This window comes from Acomys minous (assembly GCF_964271855.1).
Source record: "Acomys minous genome assembly, chromosome: 10".
Classification (NCBI taxonomy): domain Eukaryota; kingdom Metazoa; phylum Chordata; class Mammalia; order Rodentia; family Muridae; genus Acomys; species Acomys minous.
This window is the reverse complement of record NC_140491.1, coordinates 67916503-67938934: the sequence shown is the minus strand read 5'-3', so window position 1 is coordinate 67938934 and position 22432 is coordinate 67916503. Positions and strand designations below refer to the sequence as shown.

The 22432-nt window shown below is 45.5% G+C and overlaps 1 protein-coding gene across 1 annotated transcript in view; it reads right to left on the bottom strand.

The window, feature by feature from the left end:
- NUP188 (nucleoporin 188) overlaps positions 1-22432 on the bottom strand; it is a 54123-nt gene that overhangs the window by 16302 nt on the left and 15389 nt on the right. The window contains exons 5-23 of the mRNA XM_084798425.1: positions 22338-22418; positions 21232-21276; positions 19640-19732; positions 19395-19514; positions 16984-17195; positions 15870-15984; positions 15167-15367; positions 14085-14174; positions 9964-10029; positions 8953-9072; positions 8272-8398; positions 4478-4630; positions 4149-4275; positions 3882-3969; positions 3722-3798; positions 2877-2991; positions 1587-1707; positions 1399-1465; positions 340-468 (exon numbers count right to left, since the gene is read on the bottom strand). Coding sequence (XP_084654551.1) covers positions 340-468; positions 1399-1465; positions 1587-1707; positions 2877-2991; positions 3722-3798; positions 3882-3969; positions 4149-4275; positions 4478-4630; positions 8272-8398; positions 8953-9072; positions 9964-10029; positions 14085-14174; positions 15167-15367; positions 15870-15984; positions 16984-17195; positions 19395-19514; positions 19640-19732; positions 21232-21276; positions 22338-22418 — 2147 coding nt within the window. The remainder of the gene's footprint in view (positions 1-339; positions 469-1398; positions 1466-1586; positions 1708-2876; positions 2992-3721; positions 3799-3881; positions 3970-4148; positions 4276-4477; positions 4631-8271; positions 8399-8952; positions 9073-9963; positions 10030-14084; positions 14175-15166; positions 15368-15869; positions 15985-16983; positions 17196-19394; positions 19515-19639; positions 19733-21231; positions 21277-22337; positions 22419-22432) is intronic.

Here is a 22432-nt window from a genome sequence, read left to right as displayed (position 1 = left end):
AATACAAACTGGTCAGCCGTGAAATCATATACATATAAGAAACACTAAATGTACAAGCAAGTTGTGTTTATGTATTTCCTGTGTGTGTGTGTGTGTGTGTGTGTGTGTGTGTGTGAGACAGTAACAGAGAAAAACACACCATCAATTTGAGGGAGTGCAAGGCGAGGGCGCGAAAGGAGTTGGAGGGTGGAAAGGCTATGAGGAAAATGATGTCATTGCATTTTTATTTTAGAAATATGGAGAAAACAAACAGAGAACTACGAGTTAAGCTGAGACAGGAGTCTTAGACAATGCAGGGCGCCCTAAAGACCAATGGTGCAGGCACAGCGGAGGCCCTACCTGCGGGGCTGAGCAGCCATCACCATGTCTATGGTGTCCACACCAATTCCCATGATACTGACGACTGTCTGTCCAGCTTCCGTATAAGCCAGGCTGCAGATGCAGAGGGACGGCAGGCTGGGCGTGTGGCTGGGAAACAGAGGGCTCTCAGTTACTAGGGGCTTCAGAGCTCTGACCAGAGGGAAGCAGCACTGCCCATGTGCCCACCAACTAAACACACGTGAGGAGGGTTAGGTGTCTGTGAAAGGACGGCATTCTGGACGCCTTTCTCAGACTTGGTCCTAAAGACCACCATGAAAAGTAACCGAAAGCCCATCGATTAATGGATGTACTTGCGGAAATACTTTGGGATTGACCCGTTCGTGTAACACATGGAGCTATGAGAGCAAGGGAGGGCACAGAACCGTGCTAAGCTCAGGGAATACACGGAGTAGCGAAGCCTGGGACCTGCGCTGACTTACTACCAGGCCCCCTGAGGTGGCACATGGCATCACATGAGACTTTCTAATGGACAGGCATCACTTCCCCCCACCCCCCAGAATATGAAAGTTTATTACTGTTTTTGCATTGTCAAAATTTATCATCTTGGTCTTTCCTTCTTGCCTCTGTCCAGGGCCAAAAGAGACACATTGGCTGCTTTAACAACCTTAAATTGGACTCCAGGAATATCACCCACAACATGACCTTTTCCACCAAACCCAGCAACCAGAACTTCATCGTTTTCATCAATGAAGTTCAAGCCGCCGTCACTGGGCACGGACGCTGTGGTCTTGCCATTCTTGATGAGTTGCACCCTCACACACTTCCAGAGAGCACAATTTAGCTGCTTGGCTCACAGCCTCTACATCAGCTCCTGCCTCTAGGTTCCTGCCCTGACTTTCCTCAGTGATGGACTGTAATGTGGACTCTTTCCTTCCCAAGTTGCTTTTGGACATGGAGTTTTATCACAACAGTAGAAATTCTAGCTAACACTAAGGCGAGACGCTGGGAAGAAACGCGAGGACTTGAAACACCAGCATACAGCGTTTCCTCTGGTTGAGCACCACAATCCCCCATTACCTGCTGTGCACGTCTGTCTCTTGGCATAAGTTCAGTATTGCATGGATCAGCTCCAGAATTAGGCAACCTAGACTCCAGAAAAGACATACAATGATGCAGCTGTGTATTGATGACCCTCCTGAAAGAAGGAAGGGAAACTCCTTCAGGGAGCCATAAATCCTGCAGTGTTCAGCCCATGCTGTCCTTACCGATCAGCTCCCGCACGCCGTGGGAGGTGTAGCGCCATTTGTGGTAGCTGGGAAGCATCTCCTTCAACACAAACATCACACAAGGCACCAGACCTTGACTCTGGGTACTACCAAGCTGTCCCTACAGAAAAGCATTCTGTGAGGGCCTTGGCCATGCTGGTGGCATTCTACATGATAGAAGATTTAACGTCAAAAGTACACACAGGTCCAAAGGAGAACCAGGAACATCTTGACAACAACACAAGGAGACATCAGAAATTCCTACTTCACATTATAAACAGAGAAAACAACCAAAAAGATAAGGTGACAACATCACCAAAGGCACTGACATGGAGGAGCAGAAAGTTCACCTGACAGGAGAGAGGGACCCTAATCACCAAACATGCAAGACTGTCACCAGCAAAGAAAGTCATTCACCACCAACAGCCGTCACCACACCTTGCGTTCACCCATTGTGAGCACTGAGGCCCCAAGTCCCCTCTTCTAGCAGTGTGCATTAATTCCAGTTTCTGTATCTTAAACCTGGAGACTGCTCACACAGACTTTACACAATAATTTCTTTCTAAGCCTTCACTTATTCCTACAGAAAAGCTATGGGCAAGGTGCTGAGTGGTTTTTGTGTGTACAGTAATACCTGAATTAAACACCAGTCTGTCCTCATCCATATACAAAAATACTACCATTGGACCACCCTTTCGGGCCTGAGTTGGGTCCCACTCTAAGCCCAGGCAGACCTTGAACTTGTTTTTTTTGCGCTGGGCTCCTGGTGAAGTCAGGGTTACAGTCTCCCCATGTGTGAGCCTCTAAGCTCCATCAGGCAGTGATCGCACACTATGCCTAGTCCACAGCTGCACTCAGAAACTCTGAACTGTCAAAGGTCAAACAAACTCAAGAATTAAGTTCCAATTCCCAAATTCTTGTTCATAACTATACACTAGTTTTTCAGAGCCCTGATCCATGATGCTCATGGTTACAATCTACTTAGGAAAGAAATGAGAAAACTGAGTAAGAAGTATCAAAGGCCCAGACCATGGAACCAGACCTACGGAGGGTAGAGAGGCACACGCTAGGACAAGGTAACACATGGCTAACAGTCAAAATAGCGCAGCACGCGCTTCAGGAGCCACACATTCTCACCGCTCACCACAGCCTTCTGACTACTTAACACACCCAGTCAGGCAAGCACCAAGGAACACACTGGCACAGACTCTCAACACACAGAAGCTGAGGCGCCATGGCTTCAGACAGGGAACAGGGGAGCTGTTCCAGACTCATCTCATCAGGTGCTACCTTGACAAGAGTGGTGACTAAGCGCAGGAAGGCAACTGTGACGCCATACTCGCCCTGGGGCTGCTCACTGTTCATCAGAAGGCTGCCGTACCCGCCAGCATTCATTCCCTCCGCACTAGGGACAGAGGCAGAGGGATAAAATGATGAGTGACATTCAAGGTTTGAAGAAACTGAGTGTACAGCAGTCTCCTTACTGTCTAGCTGGCTCCAGCATAAAATACAAACGCTCTTCAAAGGGACATAGTCCAATGTAGGCAATTTTACAGCCAGGGACAATTTAAAGATCATACTTTACTGATGCACAACTCCAAGAGGTTTAGAGTGAAAAATCATGTGAGCCATCAGCACATGTCATGGAAGCAGAGAGGAAGGTGAGCATGCTTGGGTAGTAAGGGGGAGCCTGCTGAGCCTCAGTAAGTGGCCTAGCTCATGTACCCTCACACAGGAGGAAACGCACATTGACTCTGGATCCAAACACCCCTGGATTCTCTCAGCTGCAAAGTACACGGCCACATTGCTCATGTAGTTGCAGCTGCATGAACTGTCCAGCACTCAGAAGGCAGAGGCAGGCAGATTTCTGTGAAGGCCAGCCTGGTCCACACAACAAGATCTAGGCCAGCCAGGGCTACACAGTGAAGCCCTATCTCCACAACAAAACAAAACCGTGTGAAGCATCCGTGTGCCTTGAGAAAAGCAGTTCTGTGCCCCATCTTCTGTACCTTATCCTTACTCACCCTCAAGTCCATGAAGACAGAAGCTTCCTTGAAATATATAAAGCCAGGCTACACCTGACCAGAAATGACTCACAGTGGAAGCAAGGGCTCTACACCTAGGACCTGGCTTACCTAATCATCTGAGTCATGTTGGAGACGGGGTGGGCCACAAACGGCAAAAAACCAGTGTGACGAAGATCAGTCCAGACCTGAGAAGGAAAAGAAGAAAGCAGGTGTCCACATGCCTTCCAATGTCTATACCAAGTGTAATACTCCTTAGCTGCCATCTCACCTTTGCTGGATTCCGAGCAGCCAAGACAGTTAAGCAATTGACACAAGAAGCGATGACATTTACTGGAGGAGAGATCACTGTGGTCAACCTGTTAGAGAACAAAGCACTGCATTCAGTGAAATACATAACAAGCAGTTTTCAGTTCTCTCCAAAGAACAGGAAAGCCCTCAGCTGGGGGACTGTTCTAAAGGCCTCCCACAGAGCCCAGGCCAGGCTCCTCAAAAGCACAGCATCACGCTGCAAGCTCTGCTAACCACATGGACTCACCGCTGCAGCAGCATGTAGATGCGGGATGTGATGGGCAGCAGACAGTCTGCTATGGACAAGTCTGTGCTAATGACCTTGTGGACCAAATCAATGATGGGTTTGACCCGCTGGCAATGCTGGATAACATCTGTGGGGAAGATGGCCTATGACTTCACAGCACACCACTCTTTCACTGAGTGTTCTTTAAGACCAAGATAAACAAATCCCACAGACCCCAAGATTTTGAATTTTACCTTCAAATTCTTCAAGCACACCTTCACTTTCATCTTTCAAATCCTGCAAGCATACCCACTCTTCCCATCACTTGCTCTCCAAAGAGCTGACCTTACCTGCCGTGGAGACAACATGAAGTAGCATTTCAATCTCACAGGTGAAGAGAGTCCAGCTGCTGTAGGAGTATTCCCAGCGCACAAGGTAAGCCCTATCGTCCAGCATGACTTGGCCCACAGTGCCCTGAGGAATGCGAAGGTTGGTCTGGCCCCCTATGGAAGAGAAATTGCTGTGATCCTAGTACAAACGTGAGAGGACAGCACTACCCAACACATCCAGACAGGGACGCCTCAGCAGACAACACCTTACAACTTTCCACAGAAGAATCACAAAGATGGGAGTGGCAGCAGCACAGTTAAGGCGAGACTTCAGAGGCTGAAGCAGAGGACTGCAGAGAGTTTAAGACCACCCTGGAAACTAGATCTTGCTCTCAAATTTTTCTCTCTTTTTTTGAGACAGGGTGTCACCAGGTAGACCAGGCTGGCCTCCAACTCACGAAGATTTACCTGCCTCTCGAGTGCTGAGATTAAAGAAAGGTGAGTGCCACCACATCCAAATTTTTAAAAACTGCCCCATAAAGGCACTTGCTGCCAAGCGTAATGACCCAACTTCGACACCTGGGGCCCACACCGTGTTAAGAGAGAACCAATTCCAACAGTTGTTCTCTGACCTCCACCAACAGGCTTGTATGTATGCACACACACTAAATAATAACTTGGGGCAGGGGGAGACAAAATCTCACAGTTCGGCTTGGGCTGGAAGTGACTCACAGGCTCAAGTCACCCTTCAGCCTCAAATCTTTCAAGTAGCCAGGTCTACAATTATGCTTCACCAAGCCTGGCTCTAACATTTAAGCTGTGGTAAAATGCACTTAACATCAAATTTCTTGTCTTCCTAAGAAGTGCCCACCACAGCCGAAGCAGTAAAGTCACAATGGCTATGACCTCAGCCCCTGACCTACTTCAGGGTTTACACATGTTGTAGTCAAAATCAGACTACATGCTAGTACATGTGCTACCGATGAGCCATTCTCTATGACAAAGTTTTCTCTTTCAAGATGAAATACTATTCCACTTTATGCAATCCATCCCAAACCTTTCATTTTATATCCACCTTTTCACGTAACCATCTCATGCTGAGCAGTGTGTTTACTGACAATGAAACACTGGTACCTAAGAGCCCATATGTCCAGTGAGGTATAAACCCTGATGAAGAACCATAGGTGAGGACAAAGATGCTGCCTGAGACAGCGCTGTTCACTAGAAGCAGCAGCAGAGGGCATACAACCAAGACAAGCCACCCAGAGACTAGTTCATCCCCCTCTCCTGTGGTACTAAGCGCATCCTCTCAAAGTGCAGCATACATACATGTTTACCCAGGGCTCTGTGACACACGCCTTTAATTTCCAGCTATAGGATCTCTGAGCTTGAAGCCACCCTGATCTACACAGTAAGTTCCAGGATAAGCGAGGCTATGCAGACAGCCCTTATCTCAACAAACAAACAAACAGGCCCCCAAAAATATTTTAAATCTAACTTGAAATACTAAAATCAAACATGATACAGGGATATTTCTTTTCTTTTTTTTTTTTTTTTAAAGATTTATTTATTTATTTATTATGGATACAGTGTTTCACCTGCATGTACACCTGCAGGCCAGAAGAGGGCACCAAGTCTCAGTAGGGATGGTTGTGAGCCACCATGTGGTTGCTGGGAATTGAACTCAGAACCTTTGGAAGAGCAGACCATGCTCTTAACCTCTGAGCCATCTCTCCAGCCCCGATACAGGGATATTTCATAAGTATCAACGTGTACATATAAAGGCAGGCAAGGGCTGGAGAGATGGCTCAGAGGTTAAGAGCACTGACTGCCCTTCCAGAGATCCTGAGTTCAATTCCCAGCAACCACATGGTGGCTCACAACCATCTATAAACGTGATCTAATGCCCTCATCTGGTGTGCAAGTCTGCAGGCTGAGCACTGTATACATAATAAGTAAATAATTTAAAAAAAAAAAAAGGCAGTCAAAACAGCTTTTCTTTTAGCTTAATATTAATTGTGTGTTAAACAGACAGTTTTTTTTTCTGTTTTGTCTTGTTTTCTGTGTGCTCATATTCTGTATTACCAAACTACTCAAGATTGGCTGAGATGTTTTGGTTTGCATATTCCTAAAGATCTGTGTAACACAGAAGGTAGATTGTATCTCCTATTGCTTAGAATTTGCTGGGGAAATGTTTTAAAAGGCAAACAAAACCTACAGTCTTTAAGGGGATAAAAAGTGGCCAAGTTAGGATAAACGACAAAGCTAGCCCAAGGAGCACGCACAGACACACAGAATCAATCTCTCTCTCTCGTGTGCACATGCACACACACAGACACACATGCATACATACGTGTGCACAGCCATACCTGGGATTATAAAATTATGAGCTGCTCCCATGTCCCTTCCTTTCCCCTCACCAGGGTTTTGGAAACTAACAAGTGAGCATGTTGGGTTAACGGAAAGTGCATTCTGACCACTCACATTTGCACTGTACTTTACAAAGACAAGACTGTTAGGTTGGTGTGCTGTGCTAGCTCTATCTTGTCAACTTGGCACAAGCTACAGTCATCTGGGAAGAAAGAATCTCAATTGAGCAAACACCCCACCACAGTGGCCTGCAGGGGCATTTTCTTGATTAATAATTGATGTGGACGGCCCAGCCCACGGTGGGTAGTGTCAACCCTGGGCAGGTGGCCCCAAGCGGTGTGAGAAAGCAGGCTGAGCAAGCCATGTACAGCAAACCCGTAACTGTGTCTGCTTGAGTTCTTGCCCTGGCATCCTCTGCTAATGAACAGTGGTATAAAGCCGTAAGAGGAAATAAGCCCTTTTCCTCTCTAAGGTGCTTTTGATTGTGGTGTTTATCACAGCAACAGAAATCCTAGGACAATTAGTAAAACAAAAAACCCCAATGCACTCTATCTAAACATTCTTTAGACAAAGAAATGTCAAATATGAGTGAGAGTGAAAGGAAATCTGTCAGATACTTCACTGATCATACGATGGACAGACCTATGTCCTGCTTACCTCATTACAGGAAACAATAACAAATACAGTAAGAGAATTTAGTGATGTAAAAACATTCATTAAAAAAGAGAGACAAGGGGCTGGAGAGTTGGCTCAGAGGTTAAGAGCACTGGCTGCTCTTCCAGAGGTCCTGAGTTCAATTCCCAGTGACCACATGGTGGCTCACAACCATCTATAATGAGATCTGGTGCCCTCTTCTGGCCTGCAGGCTCACATGAGGTACAGAATAATATACAAAAAAGTAATCTTAAAAAAACAAAACAAAAACAAAAACAAAAAAACAAAAAAGAGAGACAAGTTTGAGGCCTGCTGGGTCTACAGAGTGAATTCAAGGACAACTAGAGCTGTTACACAGAAAACACCTATCTCAAAAACCTAAAGAGAGAAAGAGAGTGAGAGAGAGCACGCTAGAGCCCTAGAGAGAGCGAGCACCAGAAGTTCAGTATAGTGTACATAATCCTAGCATGTAAAAGGATGAGATAAGAAAATCATGATTTCATGCCAGCCTGGGCTAGTAACAAAACATGATGCTTTCAAAACAAACAATAACAACAAAAAGAGGGTAAGAGAAAGCAAGCAGGGGCACCACTGAATTGTGGAGCACCTGCCCAAACACATCAGGTCCTGGATCTGATGCTCAGCACCACAAGCCAACACTCTTTACCCATGAACCAACAAGCAGTGAGCAGAGAAGGGTGCCTCCCGGGCACTGCACGTGAGAGGATCCAGCCAGCAGCAAGCCTAACTCGACCCCTTGAAGCAGGGCTACTGCAGGGCACCTGTCTTACCTAGAGGGTACAGGAGTTTGGGGGTTTGCCTTCGCCACAGAGTTCCATCTTCATGAGAGAGCACATCATGGGGCTTGTGCTTATGAAGTTCATTGTAGAACGACATTTTATCCAGGAAACTGTACACCTGCCAACACCCAGAAAGACACCCAGTTATATGCTCACTCGTGGGGCACTTTTACAAAGGGTTTCACACTCGCTCTTTAGGCTGGGTTGTACATGCTGGTCTGCTAAACTTCTCCAGACTACTCCTTAGATTCATCTGAAAACTGCCTCTGCTCTTTCCAGTTAAGCCTCACCATCCTCTACCTAACTCAAGCTCCCCTTACTCCACACAAACATAGTTGGCTCTCTCGGCGTGCCCTTCCAGTCTCTCTCACCATCACCCTTGCAGACCCTGGGGAGGCACTGGCCACAAAACACACCCTCCTCCTGCTCAGCACTCATTTCTTAAATCCACTGTCCTCTCCTAAGCAGCTATCAGGCTACTAGGCACTTAGCAACAAGATTCTTAAGTCCCTATAGAGATCTGAGGTGACACCACTTAAGAGCATCTTTCATTTGATTTCAGACAACCTCCTGTCCTGGCAGTGGACTTCCATGTAGAGTGCATACAGCCATGCCAGGGAACCTCAGCCAGCCCCTCCCACTGCTCTTTAGCAATCTGAGCAAATCACTCACCTTTTTGGCGGTGGACTTCCCTGATACAAGGGCTCGGAGCAACTGCAGAAGTGGGGAAAGGAGATGGGGGAACATTCCACAGACACTGTCCAGAATGATCCCAAGACCAGAGGTTGGCTCCTAAGGTGGAAAAGAAGAAGTCATCCCTCCTCACAAGTGCCCAGCAATGCTAAGAATATCTAGAAAAAGAGGGTTGTAGAGATGGCTCGGCAGTTAAGAAAACTGATTGCAGCCAGGCTTGATGGTACACGCCTGTAATCCGAGCACTCGGGAGGCAGAGGCAGGTGGATCTCTGTGAGTTCGAGGCCAGCCTGGTCTATAAAGCAAGACCAAGACAGCCAAGGCTACGTAACTCTGTCTTGAAAAAACAAAAGAAAACATAACAACCTGAGAAATAATCCTTTCATTTACACAGACATAAATATAATTTAAGATGTTCATATTCCATTGAAAAGATATAGAAGTATTCGTGACCTGAAAAGAGACTGCCTGCCTATCCTCCTGGCCACCCTTTGTCACACAATGTAATTCCTTATGCTATGCGTCTATTAAAGTGAGAAGTACTCCAAATCACACCATGCTTCGCCAGCACACACAGGCAACAGATGCCCAATCTAAAATGGCTTGTAACAGCTTCTCTCAGGGGCCTCTGGAGGGACAAGCTATGGAGGCACATCAGTCCAGCTGGGACACAAAGGAAAAAGAGATTGAGCAGCTGGACCTGAACTCTAAAATGCTAACCCTAAAACTTCTCACAATATCTCATCATTTTCTTTGCTATAGAGCAAGCAATTCTCAACCTGGGGTTGTGACCTCAAAATGACCCTTTCATAGGACTCCCCTAAGACCATCAGAAAACACAGTCATTTACACAGCAAAATTACAGTTATGACATAACAACAAAGTAATTTATGTGGGGGTCACTACTCTATTAAAGGGCTGCAGCCTTAAGCAGGTTGAGAACCACTGCTCTAGACCATGTCACAGCATGAGTGCCTCCAACATACTTACTGTTCCCCAGAACAGCTCTGGAAGGGAAGGGTCTGCTAGGACTTCACATGCTGTGTCAATTACATCCTGTCAAGAGAAGAAAATGGTTTGTCTTCCCTGCATGAACCAGGTATCTATGGTATTCTATTAGCAGAAGGACACCAAGAAACATGCTGCACAGCACAGCAAGATGCCTGGTTCTCAGTCACGGCACAATGCTGCATTGTTCACAGTCACAGCATGACCCTGCAAGCCTATGTTCCTAGCACTACTTGAGAGGGTAAGACAAGCACTTCTTATCTGCAGACAGATTCACAAATTCACTTTTTTTTTCCTTTTGAGACAGGGTTTCTCTGTATAGCCCTGGCTGGCCTAGAACATACTATGTAGACAAGGCTGGTCTCAAATTCACAGAGATCTGCTTGCCTCTGCTTCCCAGGTGCTGGGATTAAAGGCGTGCAACACATATTGAACTTCTTGGTCTGTAAATGCCTATCTACAGGATGGAAATGATGAAAGCTGCAATGCCTTGCTTTTGGCACACCCTGTCTCAAAAAGGGAAAGTTAGTGTTGTTATCTTTATGTGGTCCAAGCTCTTAGGCAGGAACAGGATCTTTCTAATCTATTGTGTCCTCAGTACCAGCTCAGAGCCTAGCACACTTGGCATCCATCAATTGCTTATAGAATACTTAATAGAGTGAGAGGGAGGGAGGAACGGGAGGGAGGGAGGGAGGGAGGGAGGGAGGGCGGGCAAAAGAGGGCATCCACTCCCACGGAAATAGGGGTACAGGCAGCTAGCTGTGAGCTATCATGGAGGTGCTGGAAACCAAACTCAAGTTGCCTCTAAGAGCAGCAAGTGTTCTTAACTGCTGAGCCATCTCTCCAGCCCTAGAACATTTTCTTCTTTCCTTCCTTCCTTTCTATTTTGTTTTTGTTTTGTCTTGTTTCTTGAGAGTTTCTCTGTGTAGCCTTGGCGCTCACTTTGTAGACCACGCTGGCCTCAAACTCACAGAAATCCAGCTGTCTCTGACTTCCCAAGTGCTGAGATTACAAACATATGTTACCACACCCAGCTTCTTTCTTTCTTTCTTTCTTTCTTTCTTTCTTTCTTTCTTTCTTTCTTCCTTCCTTCCTTCCTTCCTTCCTTCCTGATAGGGTCTTACTATGTAGCCCTGGTTGTCCTTGGTCACTATGTAGACCAAGCCAGCATTAAACTCACACAGATCCTCCTGCCTCTGCCTCCTGTTCTGGCAGTAAAGGTGTGTGCCACCACAACTTGTAAAGAGACTCTCTTGTGTACTGTATGGAAGCATTGCCTGTCAATAAAAAGCTGATGGCCTATTAGCTGAGGCAGGAAATAGGAGGTGGGAGTTCCAGGAAAAAGAGAGGAACTCTGGGATAAAGTCAGAGGCAGGGGATTGGCCTCTGAGGAAGACTGGCATATGAAACTGAGTAGAGGTAACCAGCCATGTGGCACACAGAGTAAACAGGTGAAGTAAGTTATGAGCTAGTCGGGGAACGAGCCAAAGCTTATGGCCTGAGCATCTGCTCATAAATAATAAGTCTCAGAGTTGTTACTTCAGGAACTGGGGTGTGGGTGGATAAACCCATGGATATAATGACTGGCCGAATGTTTTCTTTCTATCTATGTCCCAGGTCTTCCTGATCAATCTTAAAGTGTAGGATAAAAGCTGAAGTCACAAGAACTTTACCACTTTCCAAAGTTTTTTCTGTGCCCAAACAGTAGAATAGAGTAACTGAGCCTATCAATTGACACCAATCTCATTTTCATGAATTTATAAAATACTAATCATTAACTATGAAGCCAGGCAGTGGTAGCACAGGCCTTTAGTCCCAGCACTTGGGAAACAGAAACAGGTGAGTCTCTGAGTTGGAGGCCAGCTTGGTCTAAAGAGTAAGTTCCAGGACAGCCAGAGCTACACAGAGTCTTGAAAAAACAAAACCAGGGGCTGGAGAGGTGGCTCAGAGCTAAGAGCGCTGGCTGTTCTTCCAAAGGTTCTTCAATTCCCACAACCATACCTTGGCTCACAACCATCTATAATGAAATCTTGTGCCCTCTTCTGGCCAAATACTGTATAAATAATAAATAAATCTTTAAAAAAACAAAAAAGAAAAACCAAACCAAAATAATAACAAAAAACTCAGCTTAAGGAGCCACAGATGCAGCTCAGTAGGCAAAACACTGATCTGAAAGCCTAACAACTCAAGTTTAAACAATAAATCCATGTAATAGTAGAAGCGAAAGCTGACTCTGAAAAGCTGCCTTCGGCCTTCCACACTCAAGCAATCATGCACATGCATGAACACATGCACTATATATCTACATACAGTAATAAAATTTATAAAAAATAAAATTTAAAACTAAGGCTAGCCAGGCATGGTGGCACACGCCTTTAATCCCAGCACTCAGGAGGCAGAGGCAGACAAATCTCTGTGAGTTCAAAGCCAGCCTGGTCAACAAATCAATTTCCAGATTAGCCAGGGCTACACAGTGAGACCCTGTTTCAAAACAAAACAACAATTCAGCAAAATACATACACAAGCAGACAAGTGTGCAGCTTGCCTGTCACTGGGTCTCAAACTGTCAGGCTGCACATCCAGACTCAGCCAACCACAAACCAAAACCATTTGAGAAAAGTAGCTGGAACACGTGGGAGGTTGAGTCCAGTCTGGGCTACGTAGTCCCACCTAACTATAATCTCAAAATAGAAAACAAGACAGGACAAACAACTATGCATTTTTTCCTACCACTACCCCCTGAACAAGACAGCATAACTACCATTTGCATACCAGGTATTATCAGTAACCCACAGATGATTTAAGTTTACAGGATAACATGTACACAGTTTTTTCTTTCTTCTTTCCCCCCCCCCCTTCAAGACAGGGTTTCTCTGTGTAACCTTGGCTGTCCTAGACTTCTTTGTAGATCCGCTTGCCTCTGCCTCCCGAGGGCTGGGATTAAAGATGTGTGCCACCACACCCAGACATGTACACATTTTATATGAAGATTCTGACATTTACACACGGGAAGTGAGCATTAAAGGTTTCCTATACGGTACCCTTAGGAGTTCCCTGGCTTAAACCTTGGTGGATACCAAGACAATTACTGGAGGAAGTTTTGTGAACTCTGTATTCAAATGCTGATTTCTGTTCCCCATGACCTTCTAATTGGTTAAATATAGAGCCGAACAGCCAATAGCTGAGCAGAAGAGCAGGGTAGTGGAGGGGGGAGGAGGGAGGGTCTCAGGTGGGGATAACCAGGAGGTGCCAGAGCGAGACTAAGATGGCATATGATGGGCCACATGGTAGGAAGCAAACCAGACCAGTATCGTTGGGTTAGAATAGCTGATTATCTGTCCAGCTATAGTGCCATAAGCTTTTAATAAATTAAAAGGGGGCTGGAGAGATGGCTCAGAGGTTAAGGGCACTGACTATTCTTCCAGAGGCCCTGAGTTCAATTCCCAGCAACCACACGGTGGCTCACAGCCATCTATAATATAATTTGTTGCATTCTTCTGACCTGGAAATGTACATAGCAGGAAGCACTGTATACATAGTAATAAATAAACAAATCTTTAAAAAAATAAATTAAAAGGTTTCTGTGTCATTATGCAGAGCAAGGGCAGGCTGGGAAAGCCCATACTTTTACACAGCATCATATATTCCATGATTCCAATACTGAATTACATCAGAATGAGAGTGTATGTATGTCTGTGCATAGAGAAGACACATCCACCTGCTAACAGGATATAACGTGTGTATGTGTATCATCCTGTGTGATAGGATTATATCCTTTGTATCACTTTCTGAGTTTGTTACAATTTACATCTGATATCTTTGATAAAAAATGAAAACAAGCCAGGCTGTGGTGATGTACACCTGTAATCCCAGCACTCAGGGAGGCAGAGGCAGGCGGATCTCTGTGAGCTCGAGGCCAGCCTGGTCTTCAGAGCAAGTTCCAGTACAGCCAGGCTACACAGAGAAACCTTGTCTCGAAAAGACCATCAATCAAGCAATCAATCAACAAATAAACAAACAACAAGGAACAAATGTGAGGGTGCAGTGAAGTGAGTGGACTGCAAATGCAGAGCCAGCCTAAGTAAGGAAAGCCGTGTACTGACCTGCTGATTGCCCAGTGTGTGCAGCTCCAGTGAGGTCAGAGCGAAGGAGAGGAGGCCATAGACACACATGCAGGCAGTACTTGTGGTGCACTAGAACGACAGAGCAGTAAAAGATTAAGTCTGAACAGCACAACTCTCTCTCCAAGATTCAGCAATCACATTATAATAGAGTCCTTGAAAAACAAACAAGCAAAGGTAACAGCCAATGACAACCACCAAATCTGGTTTGGTTTTTTTGTTTGTTTTTTCCTTCCGGACTAATTCTAGGGCCCCACATATGCTACGTAAATACCTGACCACTGAGCCTGCTCCTGACACTTTAGCACATCAGTATGAGCTGAATAATAAACCAAGTGTACTCCATTTGAGCCTCAATTAAGACTCAGAAGAGTTTCTCACTCACTGTTACAGCTGAGCAGTTCAGACGTCCCCAGTCATCCTCCAGTGCAGTGGGTCTCAGCCTTCCTGATGCTGCAACCCTTTATAGCTCCTCACCTTGTGCCAACCCACAACCATAATTATTTTCTTTGCTCCTTCATAACTATAATTTTGCTACTGTTATGAATAATATGTAAATATCTGTGTCTTCAGATGGTCTTAGACAACCCTGTGAAAGAGTTGTTCCATCTACAGAGAGGTTGAGAACCACTGTTCTAGCTCAAGAGTGAGTGAGACACCATTATCAGTTCAGCCTCTGCTTACCACTTACTCAGTACTATTGCTTGGGTCAAATTACATCTTCCTGAGCGAGTCTCAGTTTTCTAATGTGTAAGTCAGGTGGTTCTCCAAACACAGTTATATTATCAAGACTAAGTATGATAGCGCTAGGGAGTGCAGAGAATGCTCTCTGAGCACCCCACGGAAGCCAGTGAAAAGAGTATCACAAAGCTGGCCCAGTGGCACCTGCCTGAGATTTCAGCCCTTGAGAGGAGGATCAAAAAGTTCAAGGCCAGCCAGGGCTACAAACTGAGATCCCATCTCAATAAAGAATAAAAACCTAAAGGACCCATGCCTCTATCCGCTCTCACTGTTCTCCAGGGCCTGCTCTCCTCATGTCCAGCTACCAACCACTTGAGACTCACATCATTTCCCCCACTGGCAAGTGACCGAAGCAGTCGAGTCAAGTACTGAAACACACTCAGCTGGATGGCTGTGCCGCCTATCTTCCTGACCACACTGCTGGTCTCTTCTGGGTTCAGTGTGTGACGGAGGAGGGCCCAGGCCAACAGCACAGGGGCATGATGTGGAATGTCTCCCAAGGTCAGCATAGCACGGTCCATATCCTAACGAGGGGAGAGAACTCGTGTGTCTATGAAAAGGTCAGGCAAGTCATCATGGCCAAGCAAACCGCTCTTCTAGAGACCCTTGCTCCCTATACCAGGACCGCACGCGCCTTCACCCCACCATCTTACTTTCACCCACAATTCTCTCTACTGATTTCATACAATCTGGTTTAGAACTATAAGACACATGTTCAATCAGCGATGCTATGGGCCGATCCTTCCTTAACACCTTCTGTCTTTCTAATCATTCTCAGGGTTCTTCCCTTTTCCTTTGTTTCACAAACCCCACAAACGCCCATAACCCAAAGGCTGTGTCCTTGTGCCACCTCTGCTAGTGACTCTGCTCCCTATTATATATTCTACTATCATCCCTGCATGAAAAGCTGATTTCTCCAAGACCTAGTTAAAAATACAGAACAGATAATGCTGTGCATTAGGGCAGTCCCTGATTAAACCTCACTATAAACCACTTGAGAAAAGAAAAAGGCCCTTCCCAGTTCACCTGACAAATAAGCCCGTCCTGAGCAAACTGGTGCAGTTCTCTCCTGTCATCCAAGGCACACTTATGCAGGGACTCAATATCCATGCCTTCTACCAGGATAAGGGCACTGAAGTACCTGGAAAGGAAAGCTGTGTCACAGTCTTATTCGCGTTGTTCAGAGCGGAAACTAAAGGGCAATATAAGGCACTCGCTACCATAGCTAACAATGAGTATTCTCAGTCTTTGCTGGTTCTGTGGTGCTGAGGACCAAACCCAGGGCCCTGCACCCAAGCCCACAGGCTGTATCTCATTGTGTGTACTTTATGCTCCTGTGTCCAGCACACCTCAGTTTCAAGGACATGACACTGGCCTGTGGCTGTGCCTATCTCTCAGGGCAGCTCAAAACTAACACAAGTTTTCCATAGCTATAACCTATGCCTGACCCAGCTCTCACTTCTCAAATGTATTTCTTTGTTCACTGGAGAATATGCTTCAGCATGGCCATGAGTACAGAAAAAAATAAATTCAAAGACGACAAACAATGACCTGGAGGGAAGCCGAGAATAATCTTTTTGCTTTTGGTGCCCTCGAGACACTTGTCTTTAATGCCAGCCCTTGGGAGGCAGATATAGGTGGATCCCTGAGATTGAAGCCAGCCTGGTCTACAGTGAGCTATAGGAGAGCCAGTCTACACAGAGAAACCCTGTCTTGAAAATGAAACAAACAAAAAAGAAAGTCTTTGGGCTAAAGAGATGGGAAAGCAGCTAAGGGCACTTGCCGCTCTTGTAGAGGATCCAGTTCAGGTCCTAGCACCCACATGATGGCTCATACTATACTATTGCTAACACCAATTTCAGGGGATTCAATGCCTTCTTCTGGTCTCCAAAGGCACCAGGCAAACAACAGTACACATGCATACACATAAAAGCAAAACACTCATACACAAAAGTAAAAAAGTGCTAAATAAAGTACAGTTCTGAGAGAACAAATGCCCTTAATTCCAGACTACAGTTCCTATGTCAGCACGCCCACCCACTTCCCCACACAGTCTCCCTCTCCACCCAGCCACAAAGCCCCTGCAATGCCAGTGGTCTAAACACTGCACACATTCATAACCCACCTCACTCAGACTTACCCAATGCGATCTACAAAAGGATCCATGGTTTCGTCCACCAGATGTCTGTTGGTCTGCCTACTACCAAATCCTTGCTCCTTGAACATCTTAGTTAGTACCAGCAGGTCACTAGGCGCCATCTCGAAGTATGCATAGTAGAGGAAAATAATTTCTAGGAGCATAGACTGTTCCCGGAGGCACTGAAGAAACCATCGAGATACCTGGCGCTCAGTCTGCACCAATACAGAGAAAAGGGGAGAGAAAGACAGTTAGACTAGAAAACAAATTAACCTTTTTTTAAAAAAAATAGACAGGGCCTCACTAAGAAGTCCTGGAAGTCCACTTGGAAGAGTACTGTGTGCATGCAGACAGTCTTATGTTGTCCAAGCTAGCCTTTAGCTCATCACGTTGCTGAGGCTAATCCTGAGCCCTGGATCCTTTTACTCTGCCTTCTAAGTGCTGAGATTACAAGTGTGCAACACACCCAGCTTATCTCCAATCTTCACCAGCATGATCACACTATAAAACCTCCAGGACAACCTGGCAAAAACAACCAGCAAACAAGATCTGGACAAGGTAGGCAGCTGGCATATATAGACCACTGCCCTCTACTACGGTTATGCACACATTCTTTTCTAGTATGGTGTTCTTACCAAGAAAGGTCCCATGGTGGACAGGAAGACACCTAGCCATATCCTAATTTCAGTGGTAGAGTCTAGGACAGCCAGGGCTGACAGAGACACCCTGTCTCCAAAAAAGAAAACACACACACACACACATACACTATTCAAGTTGGCCTTAAACCCAATCTTTTCTGCCTAAGGAACTTGGATTTCAGTCCTGTGTCCTCAAGCCAGGCCTGGGTCCTTTTCTTCTATCATATGTTTTAAGTCACTAGCATTTGCTTTTGCTTGTTTTGCTGTGCTAGATAAGAAAACTAGTTCCTTAGCCATGCTGGGAAAGTCTCCTACCACTGAATAGTACCCACAGAGAGACTGTTTTAATATATAATATAATATAATAAGCTAGTTAGTTTAGAATTTAGGATGAAAAGAACAGACTAGTATTACACGAAGTAGAAAATGATCATAAAATGAAATCTGGGGGTTGGGGATTTAGCTCAGTGGTAGAGCACTTGCTTAGCAAGCGCAAGGCCCTGGGTTTGGTCCTCAGCTCTGGAAAAAACAAAAACAAAAAAAGACAAATAAATGAAACCTGGATCTGGAGAGATGGCTCAGTGGTTAGGAGCACTGTCTGCTCTTCCAAAGGACCTGGGTTCAATCCCCAGCACCCACATGGCAGCTCACACCTGTCTGTAACTCCAGTTCCAAGGGATCTGACACCTACATACCAATGTACATTAAAAAAAGGAATGAAACCTGGTCTCCTCTTTCTTTCTGTATCTCTCCTCTTCTCTTTCTCCTTTCTCTGTGCACCCTTTCCTCTTTCCCACTGCATGGCAGTAGAGAGACATTTCCAATAAACCTGCATTTTTTTTCATATATTAAAAGAAAGCAGGTGTGGTGGTGCACGCTTTGAATCCCAGCACTTGGGAGGCAGTAAGTTCAAGGCCAGCCTGGTCTACAAAGCGAGTCCAGAATAGCCAAGGCTAAAGAGAGAAACCCTGTCTCAAAAAACAAAACAAAACAAAAAAGCAAAAAAACCAGCCTGGTCCACAAAGCTAGTCCAGGATAGCCAGGGCTACACAGAGAAACCATTTCTCAAACAACAACAAAAGAAAGAAAGAAAGAAAGAAAGAAAGAAAGAAAGAAAGAAAGAAAGAAAGAAGAAAAAGAAAGGAAGGAAGGAAGGAAGGAAGGAAGAAAACAAACTTGGGGGCCGGAGACATGGCTCAGAGGTTAAGGGCACTGCCTGCTCTTCTGGAGGTCCTGAGTTCAATTCCCAGCAACCACATGGTGGCTCACACCCATCTATAATGTGATCTGATGCCCTCTTCTGGCCTGCAGGTGTACAGGTGTACATGCAGGTAAAGCATTCAAAAAATAGGTAAGAGAGATGGGGAAGCCATAAGGTCCAGGATACCCTGGCCTGGGACACAGAATGAGACATTGTCTTTTTTTTTTTTTTTTTAAATTATATATACAGTATTTCACCTGCAGGCCAGAAGAGGGCACCAGATCTCATTATAGATGGTTATGAGCCACCATGTGGTTGCTGGGAATTGAACTCATGATCTTTAGAAGAGCGCCAGTGCTCTTAACCTCTGAGCCCTCTCTCCAGCAACACCTACCCCCTTGTCCCGCCTGAGACCTGTTTTAATCCTGTCCTCCCTCCACCCATCCCACCACTTCTGACACATTCCCTCTTGTCTGAAGAAGCGGCACATGCGCTCAGTTATGTAACTCCACTAGCACTCCCTGAACAAGGCGTGCTGTTCTCTTGAGCTGGAGCTGAGCACAAGCACCACATACCATTAGATTGCCATGCGTCTCCCAGGTTGGTGCTTCCATTCTGTACAGCTCCTCAAACTGCTGTCTGTATTTTAAGACCAGCTCCTTCTCCAGCTTGTCAACACAGTCTGCATATTCAGCCTTAAAAAACAGAACACAGTAACTCACGTGTAGAATAAAATATAAACATTCAGGTAGCTATGAGTGATATGAAATTATGTAAATCCGAAGGCCATGAGAGAACAAAGAAAAGCAAGTAGGCTTACCCTGTAGGGATGTCGCTCATCCTGGAAATATGTGAGAAGATGTAACACACAACGAAGAATGCAGGTCCTTTCTTCATAATAATAATCTGCAATCTAGGGGATATCCACAAAATTTTAAAGTCAGTTAGTTACTCACTCTTGCCAAAAGAAGACTCAACTTCACAAGTGCTGATAATTAGATCCTTCAGAAATGTGACGGGGGCAACAAACCCTGACAACCCGAGTTCAAGCTCCAGGACCCATGTGGTGGAAGGAGAGCAACTCCCACAACTTGTTCTTTCACCGCCACATACTTGCTATGAAATTATACACAATAAGTAAATCTTTTAAAACGCATCTCATTTATGTGCATGAATGTGTATAGCACATGTGTGATGGCGCCTACCAAGGCCAAAGGAGTGAAGGAGGGCATGCCCCGAGCTGGAGCTACAGGCATCTGTGAGAGACCATGGGGGCTAGGAACCCAAAAGAGGCCTCTAGATGAGCAGTGTGTATTCTGTGAACCACGGAGCCACCTCCAGGCCCTATAAACATTTTTAAACATGAACAGAAAAATCTGATGAATATCAGCGATGCAAACACATTGAATTAAGCAATAAATACCCTTCCACAAAAAGTCATAACCCAAGGAAGAGAAAAGGAACTATTACTTAACAATACAAACAAATTTCAAAAACAATTCTCCAGCATGAGTTCTCAAAGGGTCTAAATAATATAGAAGTTATAAACTGGCAGGTCAAATACATGAAACAAATGTACAACACCCAGGGCTACAAGCCCCAGCCACATGCAAGCAACGTACTTAAGCTGCACTGAGTATCAACAGGAAACTACTGCAGAAGTAACATCCAGGGACACACAGGACCTGAGAAGGCTGCAGGACGGGCAAGGAGCATAGGAATACAAACTAATCCTAAGTCTGAGAGTGGGACTCAGTGGTGGAATGCTTGCCTAGCACCCTTGAGGCCCTAAGTTAATCACCAGCACAGGCCTCCCCCCAAAATCTCAAGTTAATTGAGCCTTAGAGAACAGTCATCCACAAAGTGAGTTCTCAGCACCAGCAGCATAAGGCATCCTGGGAAAAACTACTCAGCTGGGTCCTGGGGTTAAGAAGCCTCAGCTACAACAGCTAGAACCCGGCATGGTTGCGCACACCTGTGATCCCAGCACTCAGGAGGCAGAGGCAGGCGGATCTCTGTGAGCTCAAGGCCAGCCTGGTCTACAAAGCGACTCCAGGACAGGCAGGACTATAAGAGAGACTATCTCGAAAAACAAACAAACAAACAAACAAACAAAAAACAAAACAAAAACAACAAAAACAAAAAGAAGCCTCAGCTAAGACCTAAAAACTGAGCCAAGAGGGAAGATGTGTTGGCACATGCCCTTACTACCCAATACTGAGGAGGCAGCGGCAGGTGGATCTATGTGAGTTCCATGCCAGGCCAGTCTACATAGTGAGTTCCAGGCCAGCTAAGAATAGACAGTAAGACTTTAAAAAACAAAAAAGAAAAGGCAGGAATGCTCAAGAAAACACGGTCAAGCAGCTGTCACACAATTGTCCATGAAAGAATGAAATAGCAATGGGTGCTTACCTTCAGGGTTAAGGCCTGGCTCTGCCTCTCATCTTGCAGGACCGTCTGAAGGGAAACAGAGCAGTCAAGAAGCTGTCTTACAGGCAGAATGCAACTGGCAAAGAAAAAGATGCACCACACCCTTCGTGACTGCCCTTCTATTTTATCTCTGTGAACATTTTCACCTGCGATTAAGCCAAGTCTAGCCAAACTATCGCTCAAAACCTTGCCCTCTCCACTGGTCTGTCTCTTGACACAAAAGAGTAAAGCTGGGAAGATAGGATATTGTTGCAGGGTATTTGATCCCATTGTGAACCCCAAGACGGTGAACTATAAAAACCTGTGTCTAATAGTGGTATGGCTCAGCCTTTGATTCTAGAGCTTTCTGTTTACTGTAAACAAACTGTGTGGTTCAGCCCTAGCACACACCTTTAATCCAAGAGCTTTCTGTATACAGGATTAAATAAAGTTAACCCTATCAACAGGCGGAGCAAGCAGCCAGCTACAGGGATTAAATAGTAAGGAGAGACAGTGTGGAGAAGAAGAGCTCTTTGGCTTTTTCCTCCAGGGTTGTCTGGTGAGCTAGCAAGCTTTTTGGCTTTCTCCCTCTGGGATGTGAGCTGAGGAGGAAGGGCAGCTGGGCGCTCTCTTTGCCTCTCAGAGCTGGCAGGCTTTCACCCCGGCATCTGACTCCTGAGTCTTCACTGGTAATATTAAATGATCTGGGCTTTTTTTTTTATTGTTAACAATAGGATATTCTCTCAGATCTTTCATTTACATGTAATTCTTTGATATTACAACTCCTGCAAGAATGAAGACAGGTGTCTTCTTAAACATATGTTGGGATCTTTGTCCAGCCTTTACAAGTACTGCCTAGCAGGGCAGTAGTAGCACACACTCGGGACAGATGCAGGCAGACCTCTGAGTGAAGCCAGCTGGGTCCACACAGTGAGTTTCAGGACAGCCAGGGCTACACAGAGAAACCTTGTCTCAAAGAACCAGAAAAGATGAACAGATTAGACAGATGGATGGATGGATATTGCCTAACACCTGTATATCGCTAATCTCTTCTGTAAAGGGCAAGGACCCAAACTCTAAGGAAGAAAGGCAGATGGGAAACCACAAACCTTTAGTGAGTCGCGAGTCCCCCTGTAATCCTCCTGAAGGTAACACTGCAATAACTGCACACTCTGCTCTTCATCAAGACCCTAAACACAGAAGC